General features: G+C 45.9%; 1 protein-coding gene across 2 annotated transcripts in view; it reads left to right on the plus strand.

The window, feature by feature from the left end:
• PRIMPOL (primase and DNA directed polymerase) overlaps positions 1-12,694 on the plus strand; it is a gene marked incomplete at its 5' end in the record, with an annotated part of 81,809 nt that overhangs the window by 45,896 nt on the left and 23,219 nt on the right. For both annotated transcript variants that reach the window (XM_082267366.1, XM_082267367.1), the window contains one exon: positions 10,658-10,749. In XM_082267366.1, coding sequence (XP_082123492.1) covers positions 10,658-10,749 — 92 coding nt within the window. The remainder of the gene's footprint in view (positions 1-10,657; positions 10,750-12,694) is intronic.

Consider the following 12,694-nt stretch of genomic DNA (forward strand, 5'->3'; position numbering starts at 1 on the left):
GAGCGGTGCCATGTCAAGCTGACCGAGATTTTGTATAGACGCCAATGTTAAAAACTGGGAATAGTGCCATGTCAAGCTGACCAAGCTGTGTCCGTTCTCGCAAATGTACGTAAAGTGAGTGTACGTAAAACGGGGTATGCCTGTATTTAAATGCTTCTTTAAAAGGTGGCTTATTTTGTAAAAGTGACCGTAGGATAGAGTCACTTTAAGCCAATATTTCAAGTTTGGCTAGGTATTATTGAATTCTGTCACATTCCAATTTCTCTTACGTCCTCTGACGGACGCAGCTCTGGAAGGTTTCTTCACTAATGGGTTATGTCCACCCTCCTCAGGAGTAGCTAGGCAGTGAAAGCTTTCACTAGGCATGCCTTTTAGGGGCTGTCCTAACCACATAACCCCAGACACACCTGCTCATAGAATCAATTTTATGCTGCCTAGCTTAGGATTAGGATCTAGGTTCCTGCTGGGACTCCGGTCTCAGTTTTTATTTTCTTCGAGAAATGTTTATGTTTATTTTTCTTTACTCACTATCGCTAGCTAGTGTCAGGGGGATCCTCCTGGTGAACTACAAGCGACAGCCGGGCTGAGGTTTCGCACTAGATAATCTAGATCCTTATGGTCTCCCAGCCTGGCCAACGAGTGTGAGCAGGTTGTGGTCTGCCCAGGCCTCACCACGACAGAGCCCCGACGGATGGGGATGAGCCTGCAAACTGATGTTTTCGCCGGGACGCATGAACCTGGAACGCCAGTGTACCCAGTTGCAGCGTACCCCTCTTGGCTGGCAGCACCTCCACTCAGGGTGGGAGGCGAGCTCTATCGGAGCAGAGCCCCACGGTCCATGGTATGGTGAGTAATACAAGCCCCCCGTGTCCCTGGGACAGATGCCTGTGGGGGAGCTGTGGGCCCACTCCTGGGGATAAAAAGGCTGTGTTTCCTCAGACTATCCCTTTGGCCGGTCAGGACAGGTCCTGCTCCCGCTGGGGACGCTATAGTCGCGGCTAACGCCTGGGAGAAGGGGTGTGATAATGTTATCTTGTCCTGGGGGGGGTCCCCTGTAGTGGGTCCCCGTGTGGGCCTCATTCCCTGGGCTCCTGACCTTTGATGCCATTTTCGGCCGCCATGGGCATTAAGCTGCATTCAAGTAAGGGCAGCAGCCATTTTGTTTCCCTGAGTGTTTGGCGCAGTTTTCGGGCGCCATCTTAAGTGTGGGCAACCGCGCTGTAAGGACGGCGCCATTTTCTCTTATTCTTTTGTATTGGAGTTTTCACTTGCTGCTGACAGAGCAGTTTACTTTCCAGGTTGGCTAGTAATAAAGGGTTTTTTAGTCCTTCTAACATTCCTAGGACACACTTCGCTCCTATCAGGATACCTGCTAGCCTTAAAGAGGGACTTCGGCTATAGCGCAGTATAGCGGTGCGGACCGAGAGTGCAACATTTAAAGGGCCAGTGTACTCAATTTTGACATTGCTTAAAATGGAGTCCCAAAGTGAAAATTTCACCTCTGAACTAATTTGTACATCTGGTTCACATTCCCTGGGGTCTCTGTCTGCAGCCTTAGAAACTCTGGCGTCCAAAGTGGACCTTGTAATGAAACAAGTTGCTACTCAAAAAAGTCCAATGCCTTCTCAGTCCTCTGATTCAGAGCCTGATATGGTTACCACGGACAACGCTCCCCCTGAGGGGTCCCTGCCCTCACAGTCAGATAATGAGGAGAATGAGTCCTCCTCAGCTGCAGCGCGGGAACGCGCTCTGGTGGAAGCACTGATTCGTTCAGTAAAGGAAACATTACATCTGGATGATGAGCCCACACAGTCAGGAAAGCGGGTTGTCTTCGGCTCCCGCAAAGCCCAGAAGTCGGGTCAGGTTTTTTCTTGTCCCGAGGACTTTCGCAAAATCGTGAATGAGCAATGGCAGCGCATTAAGCACATGCTGGTGGTGCCCAAGTGTTTTTTGCGCCACTATCCTTTTGCGGACTCGGTGCCCAATCGCTGTACAGTGTCACTTAAGGTATATCACACTGTTTCCTGGTTGAACAAATCAACTGTGGTACCCTTGGAAGATTGCCCGGTGTTTAAAGACCCGGTAGACAGGCATATGGAGGCACTTTCCCGCCACTTACACTTAGTGGCAGGTTTGCTGCTTAAACCTGTGTTCACCTTCGTCTTAAGTTTCTCAGATGGTTACGGAATGGATCAAGGTGCTTAAGAGCAACCTGCAGGCTGAGTCGGTTCCTACGACTCTAATTGAACTCACGGATCAGATGGCCCAGGCCATGGTGTACCTGTGTGATGCGGCCCTGGTAGAGGTCCCTCTGGTTGCCAGAGTGTCTGCGTGGGGCTCGCATTGTGGCTGAAGAGCTGGTCGGCGGACCAGGCTTCTAAGAAGGCCATGGCTGACCTTCCCTTTTTGGGTGAACGTCTGTTTGGTGACTCCTTGGATGAGTTAATCAAGGGCCTAACAGGGTGCAAGAGTACTCTTCTCCCACAATCCTCAAAAAATAAGACCCCTCGCAGTAAGCGGGGGCCTTCCTTCAAGGCCCACCGGGGGCTTTTTCGTGCCTCAGGGGTGCAGGACAAAGGCAAACCGTTCAGAGCCTCCAGAGGAAACAAGAAGCCTTGGTCGGGTAAGTCCAAGGCCGGTCAGTCCGGTTCAACGGACAAGTCCTCCTATGCATGAAGGGACGCCCTCACCTGGATTAGGGGTGAGGGAATGTCTGCGTCACTTTCGGGAACCCTGGACGTCTCTGAATGCAGACAAATGGGTTCACGAATTGATTTGCACAGGGTACAAGATCGAATTCCGGTCTCGCCCAGCAGACAGGTTCTTTCCATCAACTCGACCGATCTCAGGGAGGCAGTGCAGGATATCCTTGCACAGGGCGTTATTGTCCTGGTTCCTCAGCCAGACAGGTTTCGGGGTTTTTACTCGAACCTGTTCACAGTGCCAAGGAAGGAGGGCAAGGAGCGTCCAATTCTGGACCTCAAATTGCTGAACCACTTTGTGCGGATACAGAAGTTTCGGATGGAATCCATCCATTCGGTGGTGGCGTCTTTGCAACAAGGAGACTTTCTGGCCTCCATCGATTTTAAAAGATGTGTATCTGCACAACTCTATTTACGAGGGCCACCAACGGTATCTCCGTTTCGCGGTGGCGGAGGAGCACTATCAATTTGTGGCATTACCATTTGGTCTAGCCTCCAGAGTCTTCACTAAGTTAAGGGCGAGCTCTTGTGTCACCCTGACGAGCGACCTGGCATTCACAGTTCAGACGCTTCAGGAATTCAGTTGGACCGTCAACTTCCAGAAGTCTACACTGACTCCGTCAGTATGTCTGAGTTATCTGGGCATGGTTTTGGACTCCGCTCAAGCAAAAGATTTTCTTCCAGAGGAAAAGCTCCAGACCCTGCAGGGCGAGATCAGGATCCTGAAGGACAATGATCTCTCCTCCCTGCGGACCTGTATGAGTGCTCTAGGGCTGATGGTGTCGGTCTTCGAGGCGTTTCCGTTTGCCCAATTTCACACGAGACCTCTGAAAGCAGAGATTCTTGCCAAGTGGAACAGGGACCTGGAGCTCAGGGCGATCAAGCTCTGCCTGTTCCATTTGGCGCCTCGGTTACCGGGTCTCCCGGTTTGAGTTTAAACCGACAATGCTACGGCCGTGGCTTACATTAATCACCAAGGGGGCACCAAGATTGCTCTGGCGGCCATGGAAGTGGCCGAGATTCTGGCCTTGGCCGAGGCGCATGTTCCAGCTCTTTCCGCAGTTCACATCCCAGGGGTGGAGAACTGGCAGGCGGATTACCTGAGTCGTCAGACCCTGCATCAGGGGGAGTGGTCCCTGCATCCGGAGGACTTTCACCTCCTGTGTGCCTGATGGTGAACTCCGGAGGTGGATCTGTTTGCATCTCGTCTAAATAGAAAAGTAGAGCGGTTTGTGGCCAGGGCTTAAGATCCTCTGGCCAACGCCGCGGACGCACTGGTGGTCCATGGAGCCGTTATCTGCTGATCTATGCCTTTTCTCTGTTACAACTGTTGTCTCGGTTCCTCCGCAGGTTGGCGGTGGAGACGGTGCATGTGATCCTGGTAGCGCCAGACTGGCCTCGCCGGTCTGGGTACGCAGACGTGGTGAGGATGGCCGTCGAGCCTCCATGGCGGCTGCCTCTGAGAGATCTGCTGTCTCAAGGACCCATCTTCCATCCTGCTTTATGGTCGCTGGCTTTATTGGCTTGGTAGTTGAAGGCCAGGTGTTGGAGACAGAGTTCTCTCTGAAGCTGTCATTCCTACCTTGTTGAGAGCTAGGAAGGCGACTTCCAGAAAAAATTATTATCATACCTGGAAGATGTATATTGCCTGGTGTGAGTCGCAAGGGTTGCATCCTCGTTCCTTTTCGGTGGCGAGGGTCTTGGCTTTCTTACAGAAAAATGTGGAGCAACATTTGGCTTTGGGCACGATCAAAGGTCAGGTGTCGGCCTTAGCCATTTATTTCCAATGGCCCTTGGCGACTAACTCCTTAACCACTTAAGCCCCGGAAGATTTTACCCCGTTCCTGACCAGGGGGTTTTTTGCGATTTTTTTTTTTTTTTTTTTTTTTTTACTGCGTGACTTTAACGAACAATTGCGCGGTCGTGCGACGCTGTACCTAAACGAATTTGACGTCCTTTTTTTCCCATAAACGGAGCTTTCTATTGGTGGTATTTGATCACCTGTGCGATTTTTTGATCATGCACTATAAACAAAAAAAGAGCGTCAATTTTGCAAAAATAACAATATTTTCACATTTTTTTTTATATGAAATTCCCCCCAAAAAAATGTAAAAAAGTAAATTTTTTAACATTTTCGGCGGCGATCTGCAATTTTTTTTTTTTTTTTGCGGGACTGCGACATTGCGGCGGACAGATCGGACCCCTGACTGACATTTTTGACACTTTTGGGGTTACCTTACTGCAGTAATCAGTGCTATACATATGCACGGTTACTGTAAAAATGACACTGGCAGGGAAGGGGTTAACTGTATTGGAGAGGGAGGGGTTAGGTGTGTCCTAGGGGCGTGTTTCTAACTGTGATGGGACATGGCTACTAGTGTAAAAACAGAGATCAACGGTCCTACATAGTAGAACCGTCTGATCTCCATTTTTACACAGGGGAGAATGACAGGCGGCTTGTTTACATTAGCCGCCTGCCTTTCTCCCTTCCCGGCGAACGATCGCAAGTGACCGGCGGACATCGGGTCCGCCGGTCACACGCACTGACTTCTTAGGGAATGGGGCGGGTGCGCGTTCGCCTGCTATTGGCTCACAAGCTGGTGACAGGCTAGTGACGTATATATACGTCACTTTGCCTGGCCGGGGCTGACCGCCGCAGTATATGTACTTGCGGCGGTCGGCAAGTGGTTAATTCACACCTTTATACAGGGGGTATGTCATCTGGCTCCGCCAAGGAGGTCCCCATTACCTCTTTGGGATCTGAATTTGTTTTTTTCCATTCTACAACGGCCTCCTTTTGAAAATATCAGAGAAATTTCTCTGCCCTTGTGATCTCAGAAAGTTGCCTTTCTAGTGACTATCACCTCTGCTCGCAGGGTGTCGGAATTGGCGGCTCTGTCCTGCTGTTTGCCTTATCTGGTCGTTCATAGGGACAAAGTTGTTCTGCGACCTAACCAATATTTTCTACCTAAGGTGGTGACGGCTTTCCGCCTCAATAAAGATATCGTGTTGCCTTGGCTATGTGCGAAGCCCAAGCATCCCAAAGAAATTGCCTTGCATTCGCTGAATGTTCGGGCAATCAGGGTTTACCTGTCGGCCACGGAATCTTTTCGCACGTCTGATTCTCTATTTGTCTTTCCAGAAGGATCTCGTAAAGGTTCGGCGGCGTCTGCTGCAATCATATCAAAATGGATCAGACAGACTATTGTTCAGGCCTATTCACTAAAGGGTCAGGTTCCTCCTTTCCCTGTGAGGGCACATTCTACTAGAGCGCTAAGTGCCTCTTGGGCTTTTCGCCATCAGTCATCGGTGGCTTAGGTGTGTAAAGCGGCGACTTGGTCGTCTGTACACACTTTTACATAATTCTACAAGATTGATTTGTTGGCATCCTTGGATGCTTCCTTTGGCCGCAAGGTTTTGCAGGCTGCTGTTTGCTGAAGAGACTGGAAGTTCTCTTTCAGGGGTGAATTTTTGTTTTGGGGTAAGCCCTGTTGGCTATGTTTTTTTAGCCTTGTTAAAACGTTAACGTTGGTTGCGTTCTTCCCACCCCTCATGCCTATACTGCTATGGGATGTCCCATTAGTGAAGAAACCTTTCAGAGCTGCGTCTGTCAGAGGACGTAAGAGAAAATAGAATTTATGTAAGTACTTACAGTAAAATTATTTTCTCTGAGTCCTCTGACAGATGCAGCTCCTGCCCCTCTATGTTGGGGTTGGTTGTGTTCTCCTTCACTGCTTTGCTACGAAACTGATTCTATGAGCAGGTGTGTCTGGGGTTATGTGGTTAGGACAGCCCCTAAAAGGCGTGCCTAGTGAAAGCTTTCACTGCCTAGCTACTCCTGAAGAGGACGCACATAACCCATTAGTGAAGAAACCTTCCAGAGCTGTGTCTGTCAGAGGACTCAGAGAAAAGGATTTTACGGTAATTTCTTACAAAAATTCTATTTTTTTGTATCTCCGGGGGCACTAGCAGCACCTTGACTTGCCAACTCTGTGAAAACGTTGTCAGTTTGAATAGGGTATCACTCTAGCAGGAAATCCAGCTGGAGTGAGGCCCTGTGGGTTGGGAGAGGTAGAGCCACAGCCAGGTTCCATGGTGGGGGGCTCTTGATACTCCAGGTATTCTAGAAGTAAAGGTGTGATTCACAAGCATGCTAGAAGTAGGGGTGTGAATCAGTCAGCCAACATTTATTCATAAGTGAAAGTGAAAATATCAGTTATGGAAGGGCTGATTTAGAATTGCATTAAAACGAAACTCCAACTAACCAGAGACCTACAGATTTAAAATCAAATATAGAAGTTGCTTTACTTGTTAAAGAATTTGTATTTTTGTCCATTCAGTTCAGAATTTACACAGCTCATCTGTAATACTATGTCACTTCTCTACCTCCTTCTTGTGATTAGACAGTGAGGAAGCAGCAGCCTGTCTACTCACACTGCTCTCCCCTCCTGTCCATGTTCCTTGTCAACACACATGCATGCAGGACATCATAGTACTTACTGCCCCTCCCTCTCCCGGTGTGAGTGCAACTGTGCTAGTGTTCCCAGGATACCAAGTAAAAGTCGGGTCCATACACTAGCTATATATAGAAACACATTTATTTTGATTTTGTTTATTGCCTAAAGCAGCTGTTTTTTTTTTTTTTTTCAAAAATTAAAAACAGATTTGTACTTACCTGCTCTTTGCAATGGTATTGCACAGAGCGGCCCTGAAGCTTCTCTTCTGGTGTCCTCGGCCGGTGTTCCCTGCTCCCTCTCTTTTTCAGGTGCCTCTAAAGCACACAGCTCTCGAGCTGGGCTGTGTGTGCACATAGACACACACAGCGTGGCTTGGCCCCTAATACCCCCCTTCCTAGTTTTGACTGAGAACAGAAGGAAACAATGTCTTCTGCTGCTGTTGGAGCCTCTAGTAAGGCCTGGAAGAGGAGAGAAGAGCTGCAGCAGATGGGCACAGCGCTGGAGCGTGAATGGACTCCGGTATGTAAACAGAGAATGATAGTAGCGCTTGAAACAATATTTAAAAAGTCTCTAAAATAAATTATAGAGATCCCCCAAAATGCCAGTCTGGTTAGTGACAAACTCCTCCCAGCATTTGGAAAATAGTCCCACAAGCTTATTAAATGATGGTAAATATGAACATCAGTCCCTTTAGACTCCAAAGCTTCAACAATTTACAAAACGCAAATCATTCGTGTAGTCCAACAGGGTCACCGCTATTCCACCACCAAGTGCAGGGGGATAGTAGGAAAGGGCCACTCACCAGATCACGATGCTCACTTACTCTCATAAATGAGCACACCTCGCATGTGTATAATAGATGCCCACGTAAAGTAGATATCAGCAAGGGTAAATTCCAAGATCGGTTCAGTGACTCTCTTCCTCTCAAACCCCTGTCCCATCATGTCTGTATGGACTACACAAATGATTTGCGTTTTGTAAATTGTTGAAGCTTTGGAGTCTAAAGGGACTGATGTTCATATTTACCATCATTTAATAAGCTTGTGGGACTATTTTCCAAATGCTGGGAGGAGTTTGTCACTAACCAGACTGGCATTTTGGGGGATCTCTATGGTTTATTTAAGAGACTTTTTAAATATTGTTTCAAGCGCTACTATCATTCTCTGTTTACTTTGTCATCAAATATATCCTATATTTGTTTAAGTAGCTGCTCTATTGGTTTAAACCTTTTACCAGCTGTGTGCTGGTGCATCCTGGAGCGCGGAGATTATTTCACAGTTTAGGCCTAAGGCTGAGAAATAGTTTACTTGGACTCCGGTATGTGTTTAAGAGGGGCTGGGGGGAGCTGCTATCAAAAGATTTTTTTTACCTTAAAGAGGAAGTAAACCCTAAAAAAGGAGGAAAAAAAAACCTGTAAAGACAAAGGCATAATGAGCTAGTATGCATCGCATACTAGCTCATTATGAAATACTTACCTTAGAACGAAGCCCTCGCAGTGCCGCCCGTTCAGCAACAGGGCGGCCAACATGTCCGGCCGCCCTGCTTCCTTGTTCGCGTCCTCCGGCCATCTGATTGGCCAGAGGCGCGATTACATCACTCCTGCGTATGCACGCGGGAGCTGCCGTTCACGGCACTGGGCTCTGAAGGAACGGCACGGGTGGCCGTTCCTTCAGAACGCATGCGCCGATGACGTCATCGGCTGCATGCACTGTAAATGTCTCCTAAACGGTGCATGTTTAGGAGATATTTATAGCACCTATAGGTCAGCCTTAATATAGGCTTACCTATAGGTAAATGTCAACAAAGTGGGTTTACAACCACTTTAATGAGGAGAATGCATTAAGGTAAAAACATGTTGTCCTATAGAACAACTTTAATTGCATTTATTGATGCACTTTTATACATTTGCCTACAGTTCAGCTTTAAGGAATCCTGTATATTTTCACTTTCACATCGAACTTTATCATACAGAGCAATAAAGTAGGCTGTATTATGTCTTGCTTAGCTAATGATTTGTGTGGTGTGATATGTCAGCAAGTTCCTCCAGGTCTTACTGGAACATTCTTGTCAATTTATTGTGGTTTAGGGGGTTAAAGGCTCTACGAATAGGCTTTTTATTACCAAAACTGTAAATTTTCCATCTCAATCAGAAGCAAACATAGAGGATGATCACTACAAAATGTAATTGTATTTACTGTCCATTTCTTTTAAAGCAGAACTCCAGCTTTTGTTAAACTTTACATGTCCCTCACTGACTTTTGAGACCAGTGGATGTGCTGTGTAAGCTGTATGTATCTGAAGCTACATGCAGCATACCGCACTGTATTTCACATTGCTTTCTGTTAATGGCCGAGCGACGATCAGATAGACTCTATTGTGCTCCAGGTATGAGACAGGAAAGTCTCAGCTCGCACCAGGAACACAGTGCTGTATGAAGCCTTAGCTACGTACAATTTATACCGCACCTCCAGCGGTCTCGCATGTTAATGAGGGACATAGTTCGTTTTCTACCAGCTTGACCCAAATGAACGATGTAAAGTGTAGCAAAAGCTGGAGTTCAGCTTTAACAATGTTCTAATATAAAATCTGGTGATTGAAACTTGTCATGAGAGAAATTTTTAGACTGCCATTGCCAGCCACTCCTGAAAGTGCTAGGCGCTTGACTGTCATGCCAATACTTTGGGTCAGTGCCCTGGAATAGGTATAAACTTAAGCAGCTCTGATCTTTGTTGCATACTTATTCTTGATCAGTGACATAAAAGTATTAATGCGAAAGACAACCAGGTAGCTAGCATAATCAGGAGGCCAGAAATGTTCTTTAAGTGGGTAAAAAAACTTTTAGGAAAAAAAAGCAGTATACACTATGACAGTAAACACTAAGTGCACTATGGTGGCAATGGACATTTAGGCCAGTGAGTGTGAAGGTCCTGTCCAGACTCTCCTACTTTGCCCTGTTCTTCACCCCCCCCCCCCCCCCCTTTCCGCTTAAAGTATGCACAATGTTCCATGAGTGAAGGAGGGGGATCTTGTCCTTCATTTGTCTCTTCTCCATTCACAGGATGTTTTGCATTCTTTGAAAAGAAAACAAATATAGGTGCTGTGTGCATTTTTTTTTGCTGTGCAAAGCTGTGGTGCATTATTGAGGTGTAGTGGCATGCCCAATTAATGGAACAGCAGCACACAAAACATGTACCATGCCTTACCACAACACAAGTAGTGTGAATGGGCCCTAAGAGCACTCATCTGTGGCTCAGTATAGGAAATGATGTCTTGGTTTTAAACATCATCGGTAATGGAGACCTAGAGGGCATGCAAAGATATTTTGCAGAATCTTCAGTGTATTAGTCACTATTAGTAGAGTGAGGGACCTTCTCTTATAGCTATCTATAAATGGCAATGATCTTAACAGACAGTACAAAGAATAAAATATGGTGATTCTGGGATATATTAGATGTATGGAAAAGGTAAACATATACTAACACCTAATAAATCTTAAAGATTTACAGACAGCCTTAAAATCTTGTCATGTGCCATCCCAAGTGATCAGAATGAAAGTAGTGGTGTCAGTTCTGGAGGATCCCTTATTTCAGGTATGGCTTTAAAAAAGTTGGCAATCTTCTGTTTGCACATAACTATTAGGCCTAATGCACATTGGACATTATCAAAATGCCAGTATAAAGCTGTAGCCGTAGAAGGAGCTTCTGAGCTTTTTCGCAGTAGCATTTATCAGCATTTTTTAGCTTATTTTAGCAAAACTATACTCCAACAAAAGCTTATGGCTCAAAAACGCTGATAATCACTGAATAGCTGCATTTTCAGCGTTTTTAAGCTTTTGTCAGAGTTAGAGCATTTTTACAGCTGAAAAACTCCTCTCAAAACCCTCTATTTCTGTTTTTTTTTTTTTTTTTTCCAGCCAGAAAATGCCCCTGCCAAAAACTGCTGATAACAGCCTATGTGTGCATGGACACATAGGATAACATGCTGGGGAGTTTACTGGCTTCAGAAAAAAATCGTCTGCAGCCAAAAAACAGCAGCTGTAAAAACGTCCAGTGTGCATAAGGCCTTACAATTAGAGTTTTATTACTGAAGCTGAAATGTTGTCTTTCTAGTTCAGCATGGCCACACCTAGCTGCAAGTTTATGCCCTTTAGTTATGGGATTTACTAACTGATTTTCACAGACTTCAGCCAGAGTCAGAAGGAGCTTAGCTAAATAACATGCTGGAGGAAAGTAATTTTTGTATTATACTGAATTGAAGTATATGTGAATCCTGAATTTTACAATAATGTTTACAATAATTATTTTACAATAATTAGTGTATTGCAGGCATACAACAATAGTCTCTAGGTTTTGTGACATGAAAGTCAACGAATTGCTTTGTTTACATGCTATCAGTAATTCAGTTCCTGCAAGCCTGGTGTTTAGGGAGGGGAGAGGCTGCTTGAGGTTGGTAGTGACATCGTTGAAGCCAGAAGTCCCCGTCTTTCCTTCTAAATGGTCAGAGCAGATGTCAATCAACCAGGAAGGTTGGTTTACTGCAGCAGATTGAATAAAGCACAGCCTGTAGTTCTCACAGGAGTGTGACTATGCTCCTAAAGCATTGGAAGCTTGTAGGTTAGCGTTGCCACCTTTTAATGGAAAAATTAGCAAATAGCAGAAATAGGCAGGATTAACAGTTATTTTTTTTTTTAAATAAAAAAACCTTCAATTACTGCGTTTACAAGGTAGCTATTTACACTGATTCAGTAATCGGGGTTGCATACACATAAGGCTGGTATACACTGGCTGAATATCGGCCGGTTCAACAGAAACTGGCCGACACACGGCCAGTGTGTACAGCAGCCTGTCCTAATGTCTGGCTCTTGTAGAATGGGCATGCTGGAAAACCAGCAGCCAATTGGCATCTGATCAGCGCTGGCAGCCAATGACTGCCAGCGCCTGTCTGAACAGAATTGAACAGAGGGGGAGATCACTGTACTAACATTGGATGGTTAGTAAGAGCTCCTCGTGAACATCTCAGTTCTTCTTTTTTCTTTGTTCAGCCCACTGGGCTGAAAGGGAAAAAAACTGCCTGTGTGTACCAGGCAATACGGTTCTCCTTGATAACACCTTACCGCAAGTTTCCAGGTGAACTAATTGGTTTAGTGCACTTTAAAATGCATAGGAGTTTACAAAATCAGAGTAAGCAGGTATGCTGTATTGTTCTAGACATTGGTGCAAACCTATTGATAAATATAAAGTGAAAAACCTAACAGCAGCATTAGCTATCAGCTCTTACCAAGTGCTGCAGAAACTCCCTGCCCTGAGCTGTGCATCAGCAGACCTGGGCTTTGTCACGTAGGACAAGGGGGTATGCCCATACAATTTATCACTGTTTATGTATCTACGTAGGGCTGCAGGCAGTGCTGAGGTAGTGGTGTCATTATATTTAACCCCCACCACTACCTGCCTTAACCTTAAAAAAAAAAAATAAAAACACACACATTTACATTATGGAACTATATTTTGCTAATTGTGGCTGTTTATGTTATTTGGT

The sequence above is a fragment of the Pelophylax lessonae genome, assembly GCF_965119305.1.
Source record: "Pelophylax lessonae genome assembly, chromosome: 1".
NCBI classification, from domain to species: domain Eukaryota; kingdom Metazoa; phylum Chordata; class Amphibia; order Anura; family Ranidae; genus Pelophylax; species Pelophylax lessonae.